At 38.4% G+C, this 21,115-nt stretch overlaps 1 protein-coding gene across 1 annotated transcript in view; it reads left to right on the top strand.

Moving 5' to 3' along the window:
* The window catches only part of galnt18b (UDP-N-acetyl-alpha-D-galactosamine:polypeptide N-acetylgalactosaminyltransferase 18b), a 71,851-nt gene that overhangs the window by 26,872 nt on the left and 23,864 nt on the right, over positions 1-21,115 (top strand). Inside the window, exons 2-6 of the mRNA XM_088412221.1 lie at positions 6,481-6,676; positions 7,431-7,597; positions 18,274-18,457; positions 18,790-18,987; positions 20,431-20,545. Coding sequence (XP_088268347.1) covers positions 6,481-6,676; positions 7,431-7,597; positions 18,274-18,457; positions 18,790-18,987; positions 20,431-20,545 — 860 coding nt within the window. The remainder of the gene's footprint in view (positions 1-6,480; positions 6,677-7,430; positions 7,598-18,273; positions 18,458-18,789; positions 18,988-20,430; positions 20,546-21,115) is intronic.

Raw genomic sequence — 21,115 nt, 5'->3', positions numbered from 1 at the left:
ACACGTCGTATGCAAATGGGAGGAGATAGGTTTGATGGCAGAATGTGAGATCATGTATTACGAAAATACAAATGCTGTCAGGAACATCCCAGTGAGATCCAGCCTTCTTGTTGACACTCTTACATAAGTCAGAGCTGCTCCAAAAAACATTATTCACATTTCAACAACTTCACCATGGGAAGAAATAGGCTGAAATAACAGCATGGCTACAATTCTACATCCTTGGGCTATTTTGACAAATGAATGCCAAAGATGTGTCACTAAGACTCTGGAGAACTGAGATGAAACAAAACAAAAATCACAATACACTCCTTAAAACTGAACTACTTGGTCTATAAACCGCACTACCTTGGAATAGGCTTGTATTTGTTTTTATTTGTGAATGAATGTGAAGCGACCGCTCAGAACCCGAGTTAAGTACTCTTTTTATTTCTACTATGTTGCACCAGGCGAAATGGATTAATTGACCATTTGAGCGGATGGTTAGATTGTTTCCTATCTTTTGTTCTTTAGATTTTAACTTGTTTAATCAATGCAGGCGATTTAAATGCAATTTGTTGTTATCTTTATTTTTGTGATGCAAAATTGTTACGCTATAAAACCATTTTATTCGTTTATTTAGTTTGAACCGCTGTTGCACTCCAAGTTTCCCCATATAGAAATGTACCATGCTGGGAAACCTGTATTCAAGTAAAGCAACTGCAGTACAGTACATCACTTGAGGCAATTTGGATGCGCTCTCTCTTTTTCTATGCTTTACAGAGGTATCGGATCAGTAAATGATATTGCCAGTTACTGAACGTCAAGTGACTTGGATTCTGGTAGAAAACAAATAAAGAAAAAGATTTGAGCACCCCTATTAAAAAGTGCCTCTTGCTTAGTTCCACTGTGCTACACTGGGGTGACTAATGTCGTTTAATTTTCATTTCTGTAATCACCCTCTATTCATACTAGTATGAAAGTGAAAAATCTTTTACATTTTACTTAAAGTTTTGCCTGTACAGTTAATGAAGGATTCATGATAGTGACGGTTTAACCATAGACTTAGATTAAATTCCACTTCAGATTACAACACACCATTATTTATCGCCAGCAGACAAAGGTATCGTATATTTGTATATCAATGTAAGTTAGCAGTACCTCCACCCCAAAAGACCATTAGAATGCTGCTTCACACATTATTGCACCTCACCTCTCTCTATACAGTACAACAGTCAATGATGGCAGTTTGTAAACGTGCGGTAGGAACTGTGGCGTGTTACGCTTCATCTTCGTCAGTGGAACAGCTGGAGTGCTGGAGCAGCTCATTCAAAATACATTTGAGTTTAATAAACGAAGCCAAATTGCATCAGCAAAAGAGTCTATTAATTTTAAAAATGATGACATTTATTCAGAATTATACAAATAAACCCATTAAGGCTTTGGTAATGCTGTTTCCAACTTCTACAGTTCTCCATAAATATAGTTTGCATATTTTGTTGAAAATCATACAGTGCAATTTGAAATCATATTAGAATTGTTAGGGTAGGCTATATCGTAAAAGCAAATAGCAGCAATGAGTCTGAATTTAAAGTAATGTACATTTAAATCTAAAAATTAAAATAAATACAGACGATTATAATATTGCTTGTTGACTTTGATTAGAAATAATTGCAGTCGAATTATGCTGTTGTCATTTGGTTGTTATCTGAATGTTAAATAATGATATACTTAAACTTTGGAAACAGTAATTAAGATTTGCATAATATTGTATTGTTATATTTGGTTCTCTAATTGCAGGTTATTTATGGTGATGATGGTATTATTATTATTATTATTATTATTATTATTTACCCCACATGCCCTTGTACTCTTTTTTAATAGCCATACATGTTTAACCAATTCCAAAGACTTTGTGAGATGCTGTTGCTGATGACAGTCTGAAAAAAAAAGAAGTTCTGTATCCGACAAGACATTTTGAAGTAATCCTAAAATATCATCAAGATTTTAGCAGTGTAGCTGTAAGGTGGATAATTGGTTAAAATTGCCAGTTGCTAATGTACTTGTGTGACAAGTCATGTGATCCAAATTAAAAGTAAATTTAAAAAAAATAGTGAGTTTTCATTCACCCTGTACTGTAGTGTGACAGCAAAAAAAAAAAAAAAAAAAGTCTTTGGCAAAAGAGCATTATTTTCAAGGTTTCTGATGGATGATAAAAGTCCACAGGCTACAGGACACAAACGAATATCATTTGCTGAAGTCTTATTAAGTGGAGCAAAACGTTCACATCAATAAACTTTCATGGATCAAATATTTAACAGTTCATTTGCTTTTGTTATGATTGACAAATTACCTTGTTAGAATTTCAAACTTAAAAAAACAACAATATTAATGAGGACCATGGGGAGATTTCTGGCAATACGATTCCATCTGTAGTCAATGCAAGTCATGCATTCATGCACAAATGAGTGTGCAGGGACGGCAATGATGCGTTCGGAGTGATGGGACACAGGGCCAAACATCAAAAACCTGTGCATTCGCCCATTTGTTCAAGTTGGTAAAATTGATATTCACGGCAGCCAAATGTAATTTTTGAATTGACAGCTACGATTAAACATGGTGATGTTTATGAAACAAAATATGCCCTGTATTTAAAAACAGCGAGTGTGTACATCCTGTATTTTTGTATTTTTTACTTTTACATTAAACACTAGCTGGTATGTTATTGAACAGCTGACCGCAGGCTCAGGAATGAAATTTGTCACATTTTTTGCCATACAAGTGTCATGGTCCTCTCACAACAATGTTGATCTTTTTTTAAACGTGTTGTGTTCTTTAAAATGTAAGAAGCAAAATTCAAATCATGATTCAATTTTGTTCGTTTTCTCTCAATTTGGTACATTTGCAGAATTGCAAAACAGCAAGTGCTTTTCTAAATATTAATAATAGTAATCTGTGGATTTCCTGCAAAAGGAATTTCATTCTAAAAATCGTTGGTTCATCTCTGAAAAGTGGATATTTGTGTCACTTAACCTGCCAGAACGACAAATGTGTACAAATAGCAAAGACTGTCAAATCGCATCGTCATGTTAACAGTCACGCAAAAGACCGGGCAATATTTACTTTTCACGTTGACTGTTTGCACTGTAACTTGGTGGTAAAACATATCACTGTGATACAGAGAGTCAAAGACAGAATTTTATGGCACAAAGAAGTCAAATCAAATAAAAGTGAGAAATGTGAACATTTAACTTCCTTAGGGAAAATTGTTCATACAACACTGGAAATTACAGGAAATTATTTTTTTTCTATATCAAAACAATTATCTTCACTTGCCATGAGTTTTTGAGGAAACAGGCTGGTTTTTGGTTGATCTAATGATTCACACATTTCCTTTTGTCAGAAAATATTGAATATAATAAATATCTGCAGACTTAAATTTGTATGAACAGGCTTTACATATAATGACACTTGTTGCATGTAAAGATTTATACAATGGATTTATAGGATGAATGGCAAGATGTTGTTGGGTGTGAGACATTTTAAGGGACCAATTGTCACATTCTGATCAACATGAGCAATTACAGCCCAGTTTTGAACATAATCATATGCATAATGCGCCAACGAAATTGACATTCGTTCAAAGAAATAAAAATGACTTATTTAATGTGTTGCATTCATCATGAGTATGATAATATTTAACCTTTGAGAACTGTTTGTTATCAAACTTTAGTATTTTTAATCATGCTGTCAAGAGATTAAAAAATGAGACATTAAGGGGAAAACTTGTATTTAATACATATCTTTTGTGACACCAGTCCTGAAACATTTCTGGCACACGTCATTTGCATTCTTTTTTCCTTCGTCCTTTGAGTCATTTCATTGTTTACTGCAAGTGTTCCCTCGATACTGGCATCCATATTGTAACGGAAATGACAAGGTTGTCACTCATATGTTACATTGACAATCTGCCCATAAATATTGAATGTCCAATCTGCTTAATACAAACAAACACACACAAACATTTCGTATAACCTTGTAATTTGCTTCTCGGTGTCTCACCAGGGACTTCAAGGTTCTTTGATAATGAATATCATTACTAAAGCAAGATACACTGTTACCTCCATCTTCCACAACATCGCCTCCAATCAACTCAAAATCTCGACACAATTTAGAAGGTCACAAACAATACTGATCAATATAAACATGTTATGTAAAAAAACATACATAATATGCACTGGGGATGCTAATGTAGCAGACATTTATTTGCTCTCATCTGTAAGGTAAGCTAGCTGTAGCGCTAACACATACTTTTCCAAAAGTCACCCCTACAAATAATTTTCTGGGTTGAAACAGCATGGGCTCTGTTGGACCTATACCCAAATCCTCCCTATAAATAATAATATTTGATGCACATTTTAAGATCATCATCAAAGGGGTAAAAATGACTGACTATTTAGCTGAACCAATTAGAGCAGTGGTTCCCAAAGTGTGGGACTTGGTGCTACTCACGCTTCCTCTGATGGAAAACATGAAACAATCACTGAATTGATTGTTTTGTTCAAACTACATATGTTACAGTCCCATTATCATAAAATATGCCTGTGACTGCCTCAGTTTTTATTTTGCTGCAGTGTCATGTACAACGTGTGTGGGACACTGTTAAAACTGCTCTTAGATTTAAGAGGATTAAGAAAAAAAAAACAACTAAACGAAGAAACTGCTTCCACTTGCAGTTAAAAGGTGTTTATTAGTTGTGTCAGGCGGTGAATTATTCTTCTGCATAACCTCAATCTGTCAGCAGTATTGTAGGCTGTTAAAGCTGTGTCATAAAACTGCTCCTTTATAGACTCAATAAGCCACGGGGATTAACAGATGATACCAAAAAGCGACTTTTCAATTTCTTTCATTTCTTTCTTATCGGGACATGCAAATGAACAATATATACCATTATCTTCAACAAGCTTCTCTCCTTTATTCATTGTAACAGAAACTCAATTGAGTTCTTTTTTTTTTAATTGGTCACGAGATACCCTATTGTTGCTTTTAACCTATATTCACCAGTGCTTCCGCGTAGTCATAAATCCCATTTTCATTCCATGCACTTGGCTGGCTACCAGTCTAGGGTGCACTAAACCAAACAGTTTTCAGTACAGGCTTCAATATTCACGCCTGAATGTGAACATTCCTGGTGTAATGCCTCAACAGGCAGCAAGAGTGAAAGGAATGCCTCAATTTAATGAGCGACCTGTGGAATCCACAATAAGCATGCATTTTTGCCCCCTTTTATAGGCATTCCAACCTAGTTGCTGTGAGGTTAGTGTCTTGACTGTTAAACACTTCTGATTTGTATTTGCAACGCTCTGGGAGGCAGCATCGAATCTTCTTGTCTATCAGAACGGGCTGCCGGCATATTTGGTTTAGGTAACTGAAATATGCACTGTTGTTAAAAGTTTGCCTGACTTCCTTTAATGCGGTGACTGTCAGTATGTAGAGGGACAGGCTCCCTCTGGTGGTATGAGAAAGGATCACTGACTAAATTGTATTAACAGCAGCTACTGAATATTTAGATGAGAGTAATGTAACTATTCATGGGTAAAAAGTTAGTTTGCATTATTAAATATCATCATGTTTAGGATGCAGGTATTATTTTTTTCCACTTGCAGTCACCACCCACTGCTTCTGCTGTAGTGTACATGACTTTGATTGTGTATGGCAGGGGTGCCCAATGCTCTGGTCGAGCACCAAGCTATTTTGGTTGTCGGCGTGTAAAAATAAAACCAAATTTTGGAACAATACCGTATAAATGGGACTTGAAATATAATAAGACATTCTGGTACATACAGAAACTCTGTTAAGATTTCACATTACCCCCTGAAGTGCCTTCATGAACCCTCAGGAGTACACGTAACCCCATTTGAGTACTATTCTTCTCGACCACAAAAAACAATTCAAATGAAAAACAATAAGAAAAGGAAAACAATCCCTAACATTTACTAAGGTATGTGCGACTGAATTTTGTTTTCGCAGACCAAAAAATAAGGTGACAAAGGGCACGATGCATTTAATAAAAAAAAAAAAGTATGGACCTTATTCTTTCAACGACGTGCATAGATATGGCTTCAAACAACGTCTAGCTGTGGTCTTTGGTAAGCCTAGACTTTGAAGGTCTCGCAACTGCCCCAGGCAGGGTGTCGACGTGCTGGGATTTTTTCATTTACCTCCCAGAAGGTCAAAAGTCAGAGTGTCTGCAAGCACAACCACTGGCTGCTTTTAATGATTGGATCTTTTGTTCAAGGACACTTGGGCTTTTCGGCCAGATTGTATACTCCTGGTCTGTTTTGACAACTCTGCCTCATGCTTGATCTGATCACAGGAAAGTCATTAATCACAGTGAATGTATCATCACTGAGCTGTATTTTTTTTGCTGTCACTTTGTCTATACTTGGAGCACCTGTGGTCTAGACAACCCGTTATGCCATTTGTCTTCTTGTGTCTCAGAGGCTCCAGGCCGAGGAGAGGATGAGCAGGCCGACACGACCTTCTCAGATTCGTCTCTCTTCGCTCACTGGGGTCAGGAGCTCAGCGCCGACAACCGACGAGTGGCGCTCAAGATGTTCCAGTACTACGGCTACAATAGCTACCTCAGTGACCGTCTCCCGTTAGACAGACCCATAGCGGATCTCAGACCCACTGGGTAAGAATCACCTACAATATTGTGCCCGGTTAAAAAAAAAAAAAAATAACAGTTTGAAGTCTCCCAATTTGAAGAGCATATGGTAAAGAATGTTATTAAAAACCCAGCCAAATTTGAATGATTCAGAAAATCGTCAAGGAGCCTATTGCTTAGAAAATGTATGTGAGAAATTTTATGGATTCATCTGGATGTAGAGCAGAAGCCTCAGACAAAAAAAAAAAAAAACCACATAAATAAACCCTCAAACAGGACATCACTTTGAACGGTGACATTAGCAAGGTTACAGGAGCCTACAAGGCGAGGTCCTGGCGCTAATTCTGGCACAGTTAAAAGTCTCCAGGGATGTTTTCTCCATTGCATTAGTGCACTCCCTCCAGAACATCCTTTGTCACTAGTACAAGCTGCCTGGCTATATTCAAAACAGTTTGGGGGGTGCATTCATCACATATTTGGCCTTGACGTTGTCTGAACACATCTTTCAAGACATCCTCATTATGTAAACAGACTCTTTGCTTGAACATGGTGATGTGATTTTGTCTAATGTGACAGTGGCATGTGATGTAAATAATTTCATTGCTTGGAAGAGAGATATGACAACATTAATCACTCTGTGTGATTGAATTCTTATTTTATTTATTAAAAATGTAACTACAATATTGTACACGCCAATGAATGTCTACTTTGTGCTGATGTTGATATAATTACATTGCTTGAAGGTTACTTACCTCACCAGCTGTTTATTTGTCCTCTGCAGATGCAGAAACCTCACTTACCCTTCAAACCTGCCGCAAGTGAGCATTGTGTTTATTTTCGTAAATGAAGCCTTGTCGGTCATCCTGCGGTCCATTCACTCTGCCATTAGCAGAACGCCCTCCCATCTTCTTAAAGAGATCATACTGGTGGACGACAACAGCAATAACGGTAATCAGCAACCTTTTACATGACAGCAGTTTATCTTGCCTTTTCCACAATGTCCATTCATAAGCCGAGCAGCTATGAATACAAAGTGTGGTTTCCTTGTATATTTATATATATATCACAAATGGGTGACATCGCGTGCTTTACAGCGCACATTTGTGTACCTACCTACCTTTATCCATGACAACCGAGCCTGAGCTGAAAAAAAATGTTGGCTGACTGAAAAGTGGTTCCAAGATGTAGCTTGAAGCACACTTTAAAGTGGTGAAAAATTTACAGCTCATATCCTCAGCTAATTTTCAGTCATCTTTTATTTGACAAGTATGAAAAATTGTTATTGCTCACAAACAACCAGTCAATTCAGGGTGTACTGAATCTTTCAAAATCTTACTGAATCTCTACTCATCTTCGGCGTTACCTGACCACGTGCCTTTCAAAACAAGTTCTGATACATACTTTAATCATTTCAAAAGAAATACAAAAATAATAAATGAATTCTCAGGGGTTTAATCTTTTAACATGTTGTTGAGTTATGCTGTGTACATAGGAGAATGAACGCTCGCTTTACGGTCGCTGGCCGAACAGATTACGGTGTACAGCTTACATGCTTAAAAAAATGTTTCCACCTGTACAAATGACGCCAAAAGATACAATTTGACAAATATGCGAGCTAGTCAGGAAGAATTGGCTAATCGCCCTCTTACTGGGTGGCAAAATAAACTACAGGAGCAATGGCAAACTGCGTAATAATTTTCTCCTCGCCTTCCATCAAGCTGAGCATGCGCGTCCCATGTCTTTCTCTTCTGAGGATATTTGCTTCTTTATCTGAAGTGACTTGGAGTGGCTGTCTAGGCTGTGTGTCAATCTCATGAAGGTGTACAGGAGATCATTTACGTTGTGTCACTCTACAGTGACGGAGAATGTACCTCTGACTTCCTTGGACGGATTAGACTGGGTCTCAAACATTTCCATCATTCCATTCCATTGGTGGGTACATGTTCCTTGTCACTGTGTCAAAAATAGGGCCGAGAATGCTCCAGCAGGTGCGCAGTGGATAAGCTTGATGCCCATTGTCTACCTACCACCTGCGCTATTGACTGTGCAAGGCTGATTATAGAAATTGGTTTGCAGTCATTTCAGGAAGCAGAAGGAGTTTCACCTTCTATGGAAGGTAATCAGTACTGCTCCTGTGGTCTCTTTAATATTGCCCATTTAAAATGTTTTTCCCTGGATTTAATTAACAGCTTACTAGCCCTGATTAGAATAATTGCGCCATGGCTCATAGCTATACTGCAAATGTTTCTGCATTCAGGTGGTCCCTGATTCACGATGGAGCCCAGTTCCTATGATACAACTATATTCCAACATTTTACAGAAGCCAGAACACACATCATCTCTAACATAAATCTATGCTATCAGAGTCATAAAAATCATAACTATAAGAAACATTTGCTTGATGACTACGCCTACACCATAAATGTAAGGAAATTAAAACAGTTTTTAAACAAATCTTGCCTTTATTCCTGTGGTTGTTGTGTACAGTGAAAACATTGAAATTGCATAGGTCGGAACTATTGTAAATCAAGGACCCCCCGTATCAAGTTTCCATAGCAGACTACTATTGGTAAATGAATGCCACTCTAACCATTGTCTTTGAAAAGGAACAAGCATTTTTGATACAGCTCTAGATCTGTTTCAGTTGAAAACTTTAATTGGAAAAGTAGTTCCTTCCTGGAAAAATTCCTTATGTATTACCATAACATTGGCATTTACTTTACATAATCTAAAGCTAAAGAACACAACGGGCATCAGTCAAGACGCCCTTTGCCAAGAACAATCGATAAAATTGCCGGCCATCCATTATCCTGTTCAGGGTTAGGGGGAGCTGCATCCTATTCCAGCTGACATTGTGTAAAAGGCAGGCCACACCAGGTATTGGTCACCAGTCAATCACATTTAGAGAGACACAACATATTACACCATCAGAGAGAGAAGTGTAGCCATATGGCCTACACGGGAATCAGGCAAATGAACCACAACAACACAACACCATCAATGACTCAACAAAATAGCTTACAGCATTTACTTGGACTATCAGTGTTTCAGTATAAACTGCGCTGTGCTCCATTTTGGGTTCTCATTTGGTTTGGGAAACCCTAGGTTATATTGTGCAGATACATGACAATGTGGCCAACGAAATTATCAAATTTCTCAGAGTACAAGTCAACCTTGCTGAAAAGTTGACACCCCCCTTTGGCGGAAATGAGACAAGACTGCGCCTAGACGCAAATGCTGAAACTAATGTTGCAACAATGAAATGATTTGAAGTTTCAATGTTTTATTTTTTTGACACAGCTAAATATAACTTGTCCAAAAGCCATCAAAGTCATCTTCGCTATCTCACATGCCAAATAGCTCCTCCCTCCTCCTTCCTTTGCTGTTTCTCCCCCCTACCTGCCGATGTCCATGCACACGTTGTAGGGCTGAAGGACAAAAAGTCAATACGTCTTTTCCTTTTCATAATACGTCAAAGTCTGTCGAAAAAATTAGCCATGCAGCCTCGTTGTTGACAATAAAGAGGCAACCAGTTGACACTTAACGAAGGGGCATTTTGCGATGTTCTGTGCAAAAGCTCTAAAATGGATTCATACTATATCGAATTAGAAGTATATACAATCATTTTAACCACTGTAAATGACAAAATATTACTTATTTCACATTTGAATGAATGTTATTCAAACACAGACATGTGGAAAAAATGGCTGTGTTTATGTTATGCAGTTTTAAGTCGACCCCCATAATATGGGGGTTGAAAATGAGAAAAAAAAAAAACTCAACTTGGACTCGAACAAATACGATAGTTCGGCTCTTACAACGAAGCAGTTTCACAAATGAGCCTAAACTCCCCCAAAGCCATTAGAATCGGATAAACACATACCCTTATTTTATTGCTTTGTGTTGCAACAGTAATAAAACTACTGCAGCCAACTACTTAATGTCCAGAGCAATGGGAAAGGGTACTGGGTCAATTCCTTTTCAGTTGTATTACAATCAGCATCAAATATTGTCAAACTTGCATCGTCCTGCACCCAGGAAACCAAGTGCATTGTGTAAACTCTTAATAATACTCTGTGAAGGTCATGCATCTTTAGGATAACTGTTTTTAAGTCTGTGCATGCAAACTATGTTAGACAGCCATTAGATGTTATCAAGATGGTGACTACTGGCCCTGAGAGAAGTTTGTTTACCCAAGTCAATAATGCAAAACATGCAGCTTGTTGGAGCAGCATGTAAATCAGTGTTATGTTATCTTAACATGCTGGGATGACAATAATCATACTGCCCCAGGCTCTAGATGGCCTGAATTTTGGAAACATCCGGTTATAAATGTGTTACTAAAAAAAAAAATCAAACAAAAAAATACATGCACAAATCGAGAGCTCTTCACTCGCCATACGTTATCACATTACTTCTTAAAAGATGTATTGTGCATCTTTTAATTGGCAGCCCGAGAGCTGCCCGCTTTGGTTCCTCCAGGAAGCCAAGTCACGATTTGACATTTTGCAGGTGACGTTCCATCCCGTTCGCCACTCATGTTGTTGTTATGACAAAACTTGATATCTCCCGAAAATGCCATTAGCCTTTTGACCTGCAATGTAGCTGCCATTGTGGAAGGGTCTCATGAGCCGCACAGTTAATGCTTGAATCAGGCTGTTAGATTTTAGCCCCAGTATTGGCCCTGTTCGCCATCACAATTTTCCAGATCTGGCCCAAATTATTTTGTTAGGAAGAAGAAAACTGGCATAATCCTCGATTAACTATTTGCTGTCAGGGAAGCCTTGATGCCATATCTAGGATTTTTGATTATTTTCAGAGGGGATAAGTGTAGCATGTCTTATCAACAAAAACACTGAGTCTTGAGACATAGCACCTTGACCATTGTTGTTCTTGTTGCCACTATAATAACGATTGTATCGAATGCGTTGACATTTTCCAGTCTCGCCTTTTTATAAAGCTTGATTTGACAAGATTAGCCCAACGATCGTAAAAGACAGGTTACAGTAATATCTTAATATACAGTATGACATGTAGTGTTGTCAGTGACTAAGACATGGCAGGATTTTATAGCAGTCTTAGAACCTAGTGCCATCACGAGAGACCAAATTTGTCTCATGGTCTGATGCAAGAGCAGCCTATCGGTCATGCGCTGCATTACGTTTGTCAACTGCTAGTGCCATAGCTCACGTCCCACAGACATTAGCATGCAGGAGAACATGTTGCCGTCAGGGGGTAAAGTGCAGGCTGGGAGAAGGGGAAATATACCTAGCTCGTTCCTACTTAATTGGATAACGTCCCACTTTGTGGCCTGGAAAGTCTTGTCTCTGTGAGACTTGTAGCCTATCACATGATTTATGATTCGAATAAGCCACATTTTCTATTAATTTCAAAAAGGTGTTAATGTGAAACTCTAAAGAAAAAGTGCACTACTCTATGTGGTGCCTCACCCATTCAAATCATCAGTCTGCACTCATTTCTTAAACACTTGACTCATCTGTGTACTTGATGGTCATGCTGGAGACAAAAGCCCTTCCCTAATGTATTCATATTAGGCTGGAAGCAGAGATTCAGAGGGTTTTAAAATTCAATAGCGTATTTTCAAACTGTTGTTCTCAAAATGCCAATCTTTGCTAATAGTAACTGCATTTAAAAAATGCTCTCAAGCCACTAACTACAGAATGATTACAAGAGTTATCATGACAATCGATCAATGAATTGTTTGATCTCCTCAACACAAAAGTCACCTGAAACGTAATTGCTTATCATTCTGTGGAGTGGATTGGCTCCTGGGGTCACGGAAGATACTGAATACAAGTATAAAGTGAATTCACAGCACAGGAATCACAAATGTTTTTCACTTTTTTTTCTTTTTGTTTTTTTTATATACAGTACTGTGCATTGATTTTCCCCCCCTCAAGATATCCCACTACTCTAACACCTTTGGCTGTGCATTACACATAATGGGTAAGACAAGCTAAAGCAACAGAAAAAGATATAGAAGACAAATACAATAACACATTTAGACATTGAATATAAAATCGCAGTCATTTTTTTTTGTCCTCTGCAAGGCGGTGAATCTGCACAGAATTATATTTAGCTGTGATTATGCTTTTATAAACTACAATAGCTATTGTGTACTCTATACCCAGTGATCCATCCACTGAAAAAACAGTTCAAAAAATTGGGGTTTTGGAGTAGGCTTGAAAAGTTAATTTTGTTTTATAAATTTCAAAAGGGACAAAGAATATGAGACACAGGTGGTTTGAGTTGCATGCATGGTCACAGAACAAATTGAACTCCTATTTGAAGACACCACTGTACTGTTAATTTACAGTTCCAAGGTACACTTCTTTGTTATTCACAAAGTAAGTACAAATGTGTAACTTTATGAGGTAGAGATCGTAAGAAGACAGCATTGAGCATAGGGGACACTGTTGTAACTTTAAATGTCCAGAGTATACATTATTTCGGGAACAAAAGTAGGGAACAAATGTGCCATAGTAAAGGGAAAAAGACATCTTCAGGGGTAGTCATCAACCGTATGTGGTAGAATATTACCTTTAAGGGATAAAGGAAAAGGGCCCCTACTGCCAGAAGCGTAAATATCAATGGTACAGCCGGGACACTGGGTACAAGATAATTTGTAGAAGCCTATTTAAAAAAATAAAATAAAAAACAGCCAGAATTATTTTGTGTCCCACCAAGCTGGGAACATTGCTGAACCTAGTGAATTTTACATTTAGAATTTGAAGAGGTTTTTGTCTCTGCCATTTTCTGACAAAAGGCAACATTTTGGTGACGTAATAAGTTTGGTTATTCTTTTCGATTCACTCGATTGATCGGCTTGATATATTGATGGTGAACATAGCTACCTATGTAATCTGCAAATTAAAATAATGTAACATAAAAAAAATAAACTAACAGGTTGGCGCAGGCTTGTCTTCATAATTATCCTTGATGAACTGGTTCACAACTTCTTACAACAATAGTTTTAGAAACCAATAGAGCAAACCTTAGCTTATTGATGACTTGCATATGAATTCTGTAGCAATTTTGATGCAGATTATATTAACAAACAACATACATGCAGCTATGATACAAGCCATGTGTTATTTACTCATCGGGGCTGTAAGATCATCATGAACTTGCTCAATAGGGCAGCTGCTCAGAGGGAACGAGCTATGCATTCATATCCATGCGCTGGACCACTTCTTTGAAAATGTATCATTAAAGCTACCTTTTTCTAAACAATGGCATAGCATTTCAAAATGTCTTGTGCAGCATATGTTATCATGTTGGCATTTGATCTAACAACTGTGAAGAAAAAAAGCACCGCATGAATCATGCTCATTTGTTTGCTCGTATAGTTCCTCTTTGTTATGGACGAATTAGAGCGCGTTAGAAATATTTCCAGAGCTAAAATTTGACCATGTAGAAGATCGTTCAAAAAGTCAGACTCTGACTGGGGACAGTTGGCCCAGTGTGCCATGTAGGACAACACACCAAGTGCTTTCACTGTGCTGTTCACAAGTGCTGTCACTGCAAAGTGTACATCACAAGATGGCGGCGCGTGTAGACGCAGCGGCCACTCGCTCTTCCGACAATGCGTTGTGTACATGAAAAACGCAGAGGATAGTGAGAAACGCAATTTCGATTCCTTTGCATGTTAAGCACATGTGAAGAAATTGACTGATTGAATAAACTTGACTTTGACTTTGACTTGACTTTTGGAAATCATGGAGAGTGTAGAAGTGCTCTCAGAGGGGAAAGATTTCCCAGCAACAACGGCGACATATTGGCTGATTCCGAGCCCCAACATTGGCGAAAATTAAATAAAATTAAATCAAATTATCAAATTTGCAGGCCCTACAACAATCCTTGATGACATGTCGCAGTTCTGGAGTGGCTTTATGCATGCGTTTGTGTTTAGGGCAGAGATCTGAGGGCACGAAGCAAAATTTGCACCAGGGCCTATCACCATGATGTGAATCCACTGCATACTGTAACATTTTTCCAACAGCATGGGGCTAATATGCTCCAAGTAAATTGATGTGCAGCACAAAAAGGAATGTCACAATAAAAAAATACAAAATGGGAACAGACAGGAGCAACAAAACAATTGAGCAACGATAGAAGGGAAATGAATTGTTACTACTCTGCAAATGCTCTTTTCTTTGATATAGAATAGAACAGCTTCTGTAATTCTTTCCACCTACTCCTTACATAACAAAAAAAAAAGACACACACAACAAACTGCTGCCGCTGTGTGTTCATCCAGTTCTGCCAATGTTATACAGTTATTACTCGCTGTTGTTCCATCTTAAATGTATTATTGGATATACCACATGAATGCAAGTGCCTGTTGCTCCCGTTCAGCTCAGTCCCACAGGCCATTGCTTTCCATCACAGTGACACTAGTTTATCATTAGTGAAAGATGGATGGCTGCTAGCCAGCAGTCTCTCCTGCTTTAATGAACTGTTCCTTATTATGATTTGTTGTGAGGCATAACACGCCATCATTCTTTTTTCCATTCACTCACTTACAGAATACCTTCATTAATGACAAATCTGAAATGATTAAAAGTACAAAAATTCGTTGGTGCACTGGTGTAAATGAATAACTATAGTGGCTTGGCTAGAGGAAAAAAAATTCTAGAGCGCCATTTTTATAAATTAAAATGCTAAAGGAAATTTAATGACATTCGATTTGCATCTGCATTTGAACTACAATTTGGACTTCATTTCCCTTAGTGTAAATGAGCGAGATACTGTTCCTACAGTCGCTCATATTTGTTGCTTGGTAGAGTAGTTAAGAAGAAACGCACAGCTGAATTCTGTCTTCCCTGATGAATTTCATAAACAAAAAAAATTACTCAAAATCTTTACTGTAATAATCCAAATGAACAATGTGCTGTTGTGGTGCACGTGTTGTTGTGATTTACATTACACATTAGCTCCATTGCTAAGAGTGAAATGATCGCATACTTTGGACTTTCTCTGTCATTTAGAAACTCTTTCATAATTTCTGTATGGGGTCTGACTCAAGTCACACTAGAGCATATCGAAAAGTGGACCTGCAAACCTTTGAGATTTTGCATCAACCTTTTTTTGTAAAAAAAATAATTACGCTGTACCATTGATTGTTGGAGCCCTAAATTTTTTTAACATACAGCAATAAGAAATGACAACATTCAAAATGCAGTAGAAAGTATAATTCGGAAGAGAAAATAAAACAAGCTCAGTAACACAACAATCGTACCAATACGTCTCTAACGGTGATTTGCCAGTTAGGTACATTCACACCGCAGCCTGAAATGATCCAATTCCAAATTTTATGCGACTTGTATCTGATCTTTTAATGGCAGTGTGAAAGAAAAAAATCAGATTTTTTTTTAATGAGGGTTCAGGCCCCTTGTTTATGTGGTACTGAATCCAAGCGACATCCAAACTTTTGCCATACGACTTCAGTCTGAACGACCAGGTTGCATTATTCCGACTCGCACGTAACAAACAAGTGACAAACATCACAATTCTGCACTCAAAAAGGTGGGAACAAGTCGGAAAAAAACAAAACAACCGTCGCGGATGCAGATTACTCAATGGAGAGAGAGTGAAGTATATATTTTGTTTGCTCTCACACTTGGTTGCTCGGAGCAAGTGAGCCGAACGAAACCTTTCTGGCATCGCACAAAATGCTATGGCCAAAGGCCTCACCCAACCCTTCCTTAATTTCTTCCTTAAATGGAACAGATCTAAAATTTTCTGGCTCCGGTATAACAGGCACTTCCATAACCTGTAACGTTTTTGCAAAAGTTTTTGCATTACTAGGTCAGCTTTTTTTTTTCTTTAATTCAGTTTGTCTAGGTGGGTAGTACTAAGAATTTTTTATTTTATTAATTATTCATTTTATTTTACCATTATCAACCTGTGAATGGCATCAAGCTCTTTTCAGTGGGTAAGATCATAGGTAATGAAGGGTACACCCAAAACCGGGCAGTTGAGCCGTTAAGCCCTGTCTTTCCCCCAGCTTCATTGGTTAACGTAATAACAATTTCAAACCAGAAGCCCATTATACAGCCGCAGTTCCAAAGCTCGTGTGTAATTCGTTTTTTTACATCGATCGGATGCAACACGTGTAGAAGAAAATCTTTGCTTTGCTAGGGTAGTGATGATCTAATCTGATCTTCATTTAAGATCCGTCATTATACAATTCTTTTCACTCTTGGCTTCCCGTGTTTTACGATGAAAACAGCACAAATAATGTGGAGAATAGGCAAGTACGAACCAAGTTAATTCACAAAATCACGTAATGGATTTGATGGACCGAAATTGTACTAATCAAGAAAACTAATGAAAAATCAAATCTGCTCGGCAATTTTTTTGTTGAGGTCTTGGCTCTCCTCTGAGGCATTCCAGTTCATATTGGGTCAGCCCTTTATGCAGCTCAGCAAACGGGTTGAGTGGCTGTCTCTTCCTAATAGCTTTACCGAGACTTGCCAACAACCGGAAGCCTGCCGAGGGGAACCATTAGCGCACTTCACGGGAATGCAGTGCTGGAGCCACATTGCTGGATAACGACATCCTTGTTGGGAGAGTGAGCCATTTGGCTCAGAAATGGAAAAAAAACATTTGAAATGGCATTCGCAGCTCTTACACCTAACTCTTTTGCTTGCTAATATTACATATGTTTTTCTCTGAAATATTTTGTGCCGGATTGTCCCTAAACAATGGTAGTGGACCATTTGTGAGCAACTGTCCATACAGTGTTTTAGCAGCACAGGGCATAGCTAAAGTTAAAAATGGACACAAGCTGTGTTGTTTGCCTTCACTAATCGTATTTACTATCTGCTGTACATTCCGTGGCAACAGAAATGAGGAAATTTGTCATCTCTTCCTTGTTTTCCACCAAAGACACATTATCAGGTAAAACACGAGTAAAAAAATGGCTCAATTTATGATTTTTAGAGATACAATGATAAACAGCCTTTAATCACATTGAGCCTTCACAGGCTCGGTTGATAAATATTGTGGCCCTTACAATAAGGCAAGGAAAAACTCTCTCAGCCGTGCATCTACTGGGTATTTTAAAATTTGTAAAAATAGGGTTGACATATTTTTTTGATCATTCTTGTATAGAGTAACACATAATGTCAGAAAGAGGATAGCGACATTCAAAACGCCTCGCACACCCCGCAAAAATAAAATCTGTTTTACAATTGATCAAATGTTAAAAGACAAAGTCATGTAATTATCAAATGTTCTGCCTGTAATTTAAATCTTTATTGTTCTTACTGTTAATGGACCTAAAAGAAGTTAATTTACTAATTGCATTCCTCCTTTAGTTAATCAGTTGATTCATCGGTTAATGGAGTTTATCCTGCCAAATATCAGAATTAGCATCGGCCTCCAAAAATCGATATTAGTCAGGTCCTAGACTTGTTATTTGCAGAGGCCTCTTCAGTCCATTGATGCGAGCATATACTCTTGGATTTATTCCAATAAAAGGATGCCCAGTGGAGCAGAATGCGGGTGGAAGTTTATTCACCAACACATTTCGCTTGACTTCATTCGCCATCTCCAGGAACTTTTTGAGATACTGAAAATGTGTGCGTGTTTTGCAGAAGAGCTGAAGGAGAAGCTGGAGGATTTTGTGTCGGAGACCAACAGCGAGCGTCCGGGCTTCATCAAAATGGTACGGCATGCCAAGCAAGAGGGCCTGATCCGGTCCAGAGTGAGCGGGTGGCGAGCCGCCACCGCTCCAGTCGTTGCCCTTTTTGATGCCCATGTGGAGTTCAACGTTGGCTGGTGAGTCCCTTGTGATTCTGAGTGGATTTGCTCGAAATAGATTTTAGTGACTTCCTGGCCTCTGTTTAATGGGCCTGTGAACAAATACAGCACGATAATCATTTGTATTCAACCGGAAAGTGCATTTAAATGCGTTTTCAAATTGTTGTTATTTAGCATTTTCGTCTTTGCGCACATTACACAAGGGCACTTCCTATTAGTTTATCAGACGTGCAATAAATGAATTCATCTCTGTGCCCTCTCATAAGCACAAGCATGATAATGAGGGTGATAAGAAGCCAGCAAACACAAATGCTCCAATTAAGTGCGCGCTCTCTCTGTCTCATTTAAAGGGCTGAACCCATTCTGCAGAGAATTCAAGAGGACAGAACTCGCATAATCTCCCCTTCGTTTGATAACATCAAGTATGACACGTTTGAGATTGAGGAGTATCCGCTGTCCGCCCAGGGCTTTGACTGGGAGCTGTGGTGTCGTTACCTCAACCCCCCCAAGTCCTGGTGGCACAAGGGGAACAAAAGTGCTCCCATCCAGTAAGTGAACGTCACATTCGGATAAATTATGCCTCACAAGCAAAGACTTTTTTGTTGTTAAATTACATGTGTGAATTAGTGTTGGGACATTGTCGAGCCTAGTCAACCCACATATTTGATGACTTAACTTTCTTTCAGAAATGTTTTTAACCGTTTTTGTTTTGTGTGGAGGGGCAACCCTCGTCTTTCATTTAAAAAATACCCCTGATGCATGTATAATGTCATGAATTGTGTACAAATATCCATGAATTGTGTCCAAAAATCCATATCATGCCGTCATTATCCTCTATGACGGTGTACTATGAAACTCAAGATGTGTAGTCTCCTCCACAAGCCATAGCTAAATGACCAAAAAATAGAATGGTGCCCTTAGATACAATCTGAATTGGTTTTGTGAGCATGTTTGTTTTATTAAGGAAAATGGCATGCCAAAGACTGTAACTGTTTGCTTACCATGATTATTTGTTACAGCTCCTCCTGATGTGTGCCACTTGGCCACTGGGTAACAGTATAACAGTCAAGCAGAAGGACAAAGACTAAAGCCCCTAACCTACTGAGATGCAAACATTGACAAGTGTGGGGAAAGATAGAGGCGCTTTTGATCTCGTAAAGGTCGCAAATGTTCTTAAGATATTCACAGGACACTGTGAAACAGGCTTATTTTTTGTGCCACAAGGAATTTGTGAACATGTTCAAAACAATTAGGTCTGTTGCAGAATGTCTTAAGAACAAATGCGAACCTTGAACGAACCCTAACGAATCCCTGAAGTAAACGCCCATTTGCTATTTTTGTCAACAATGGCAAATGTTTGCATCTCAGAGTGATAAGGATGTGAATTTTCATTATTAGTCATGTTTTACTGAGAATAAAGAATATATGCCAAAGTATTATTACAGTATATTGTCTGTTTCTATGCGTCACTCCACCATTTGTGTTCTTATGCGGGCTATAAAACCTTGATGCAGAGGAAGTTTGGTAGCTCATCTATGACAGTTGCCTTTATTTTTCACCATGAAGTAAAAAAGAGTTTTGTAAGACTAAACTATTTTTATGTTTTCAAGATGGAACATGTAATTCTCTTCTTATATGTTAACTTTGAAGAATTGTTGATGATCTGTCAAACTGTTACTTGAGTTCAGTGCCACCGTAGAGACTTGTCATATTTCTGCTTGCGAGTCAAAGCAAAAACTAGGCCTAAGCATGGCTCATACCGCAGGGGGAAAACAAAACATGTCAGGTCATTCGCATTTCATGGCACTTTTGTATTCTAGTAACAGCAAGAAAATGAATGAGTTACTTTGCGATTCCTTACCGCTGCGAGCAGTATGGAAGCTTGTATGTTTCTTCTTCATGGCCAAGGTTACAAGGCCTCCTCTTGTTTTGTGTCTGCATGAACTATAGCAAGCTGACAATATTGAACTGCGTCCCTATTCCTCTCACAGGAGCCCAGCCCTGATTGGCTGCTTTGTGGTGGATAGGCTGTACTTCGAGGAGATAGGTCTGCTGGATGAAGGCATGGAGGTGTACGGTGGAGAGAATGTGGAGCTGGGCATCAGGGTGAGTAATGTTCTTGCTTTGTGTGGCCAAGGACCATTGTTCATTCATGAAATATTTGCAATATTACCAAATGTAATGGCACTTTGTGGCGGCTTGTAGAGCAAGGTCAAACTGGGGCTCACTTTTCAATTTCAGTACCCACAGTCTCTTAAGAAATATTGATCAGACGAGTGTTTTTTTAGCCATAGACCGAAAAACTGACCCATTGTGGTTAAGTACTGTGATTTGTGGTTAAGAATGCCATTATAACTACATTAGTATGGTCTGATACGTAACAGATTTGCATTGGGCGTTACAGTTGTTTTTGCATTGTGGTTGACTCAGTATGCGTCACACATAATTAGGTTTCCTTGTATCACCACTGCTTCAGTCCATCGTCAGCTTTTTCTCAAAAGCATGCAGTCTTATTTTTTCAGGTCAGCAACCAATTTTGATCACACGCCTTGCAACCACATCAGTTTATTTGTGCTGCAAAGAACAGCAATTGTGTTGAGAAACCATCTCAGGAAGGGAATAAAAAACATTTGTTAATCCATTAAGAAAAATTGATCTGTTCTGTAATCCAACACT

The sequence above is a fragment of the Hippichthys cyanospilos genome, chromosome 4 (assembly GCF_059441005.1).
Source record: "Hippichthys cyanospilos isolate Australia breed blue-spotted pipefish chromosome 4, RoL_Hcya_1.0, whole genome shotgun sequence".
NCBI lineage: Eukaryota > Metazoa > Chordata > Actinopteri > Syngnathiformes > Syngnathidae > Hippichthys > Hippichthys cyanospilos.
This window is presented reverse-complemented; position numbering and strand designations above follow the sequence as displayed.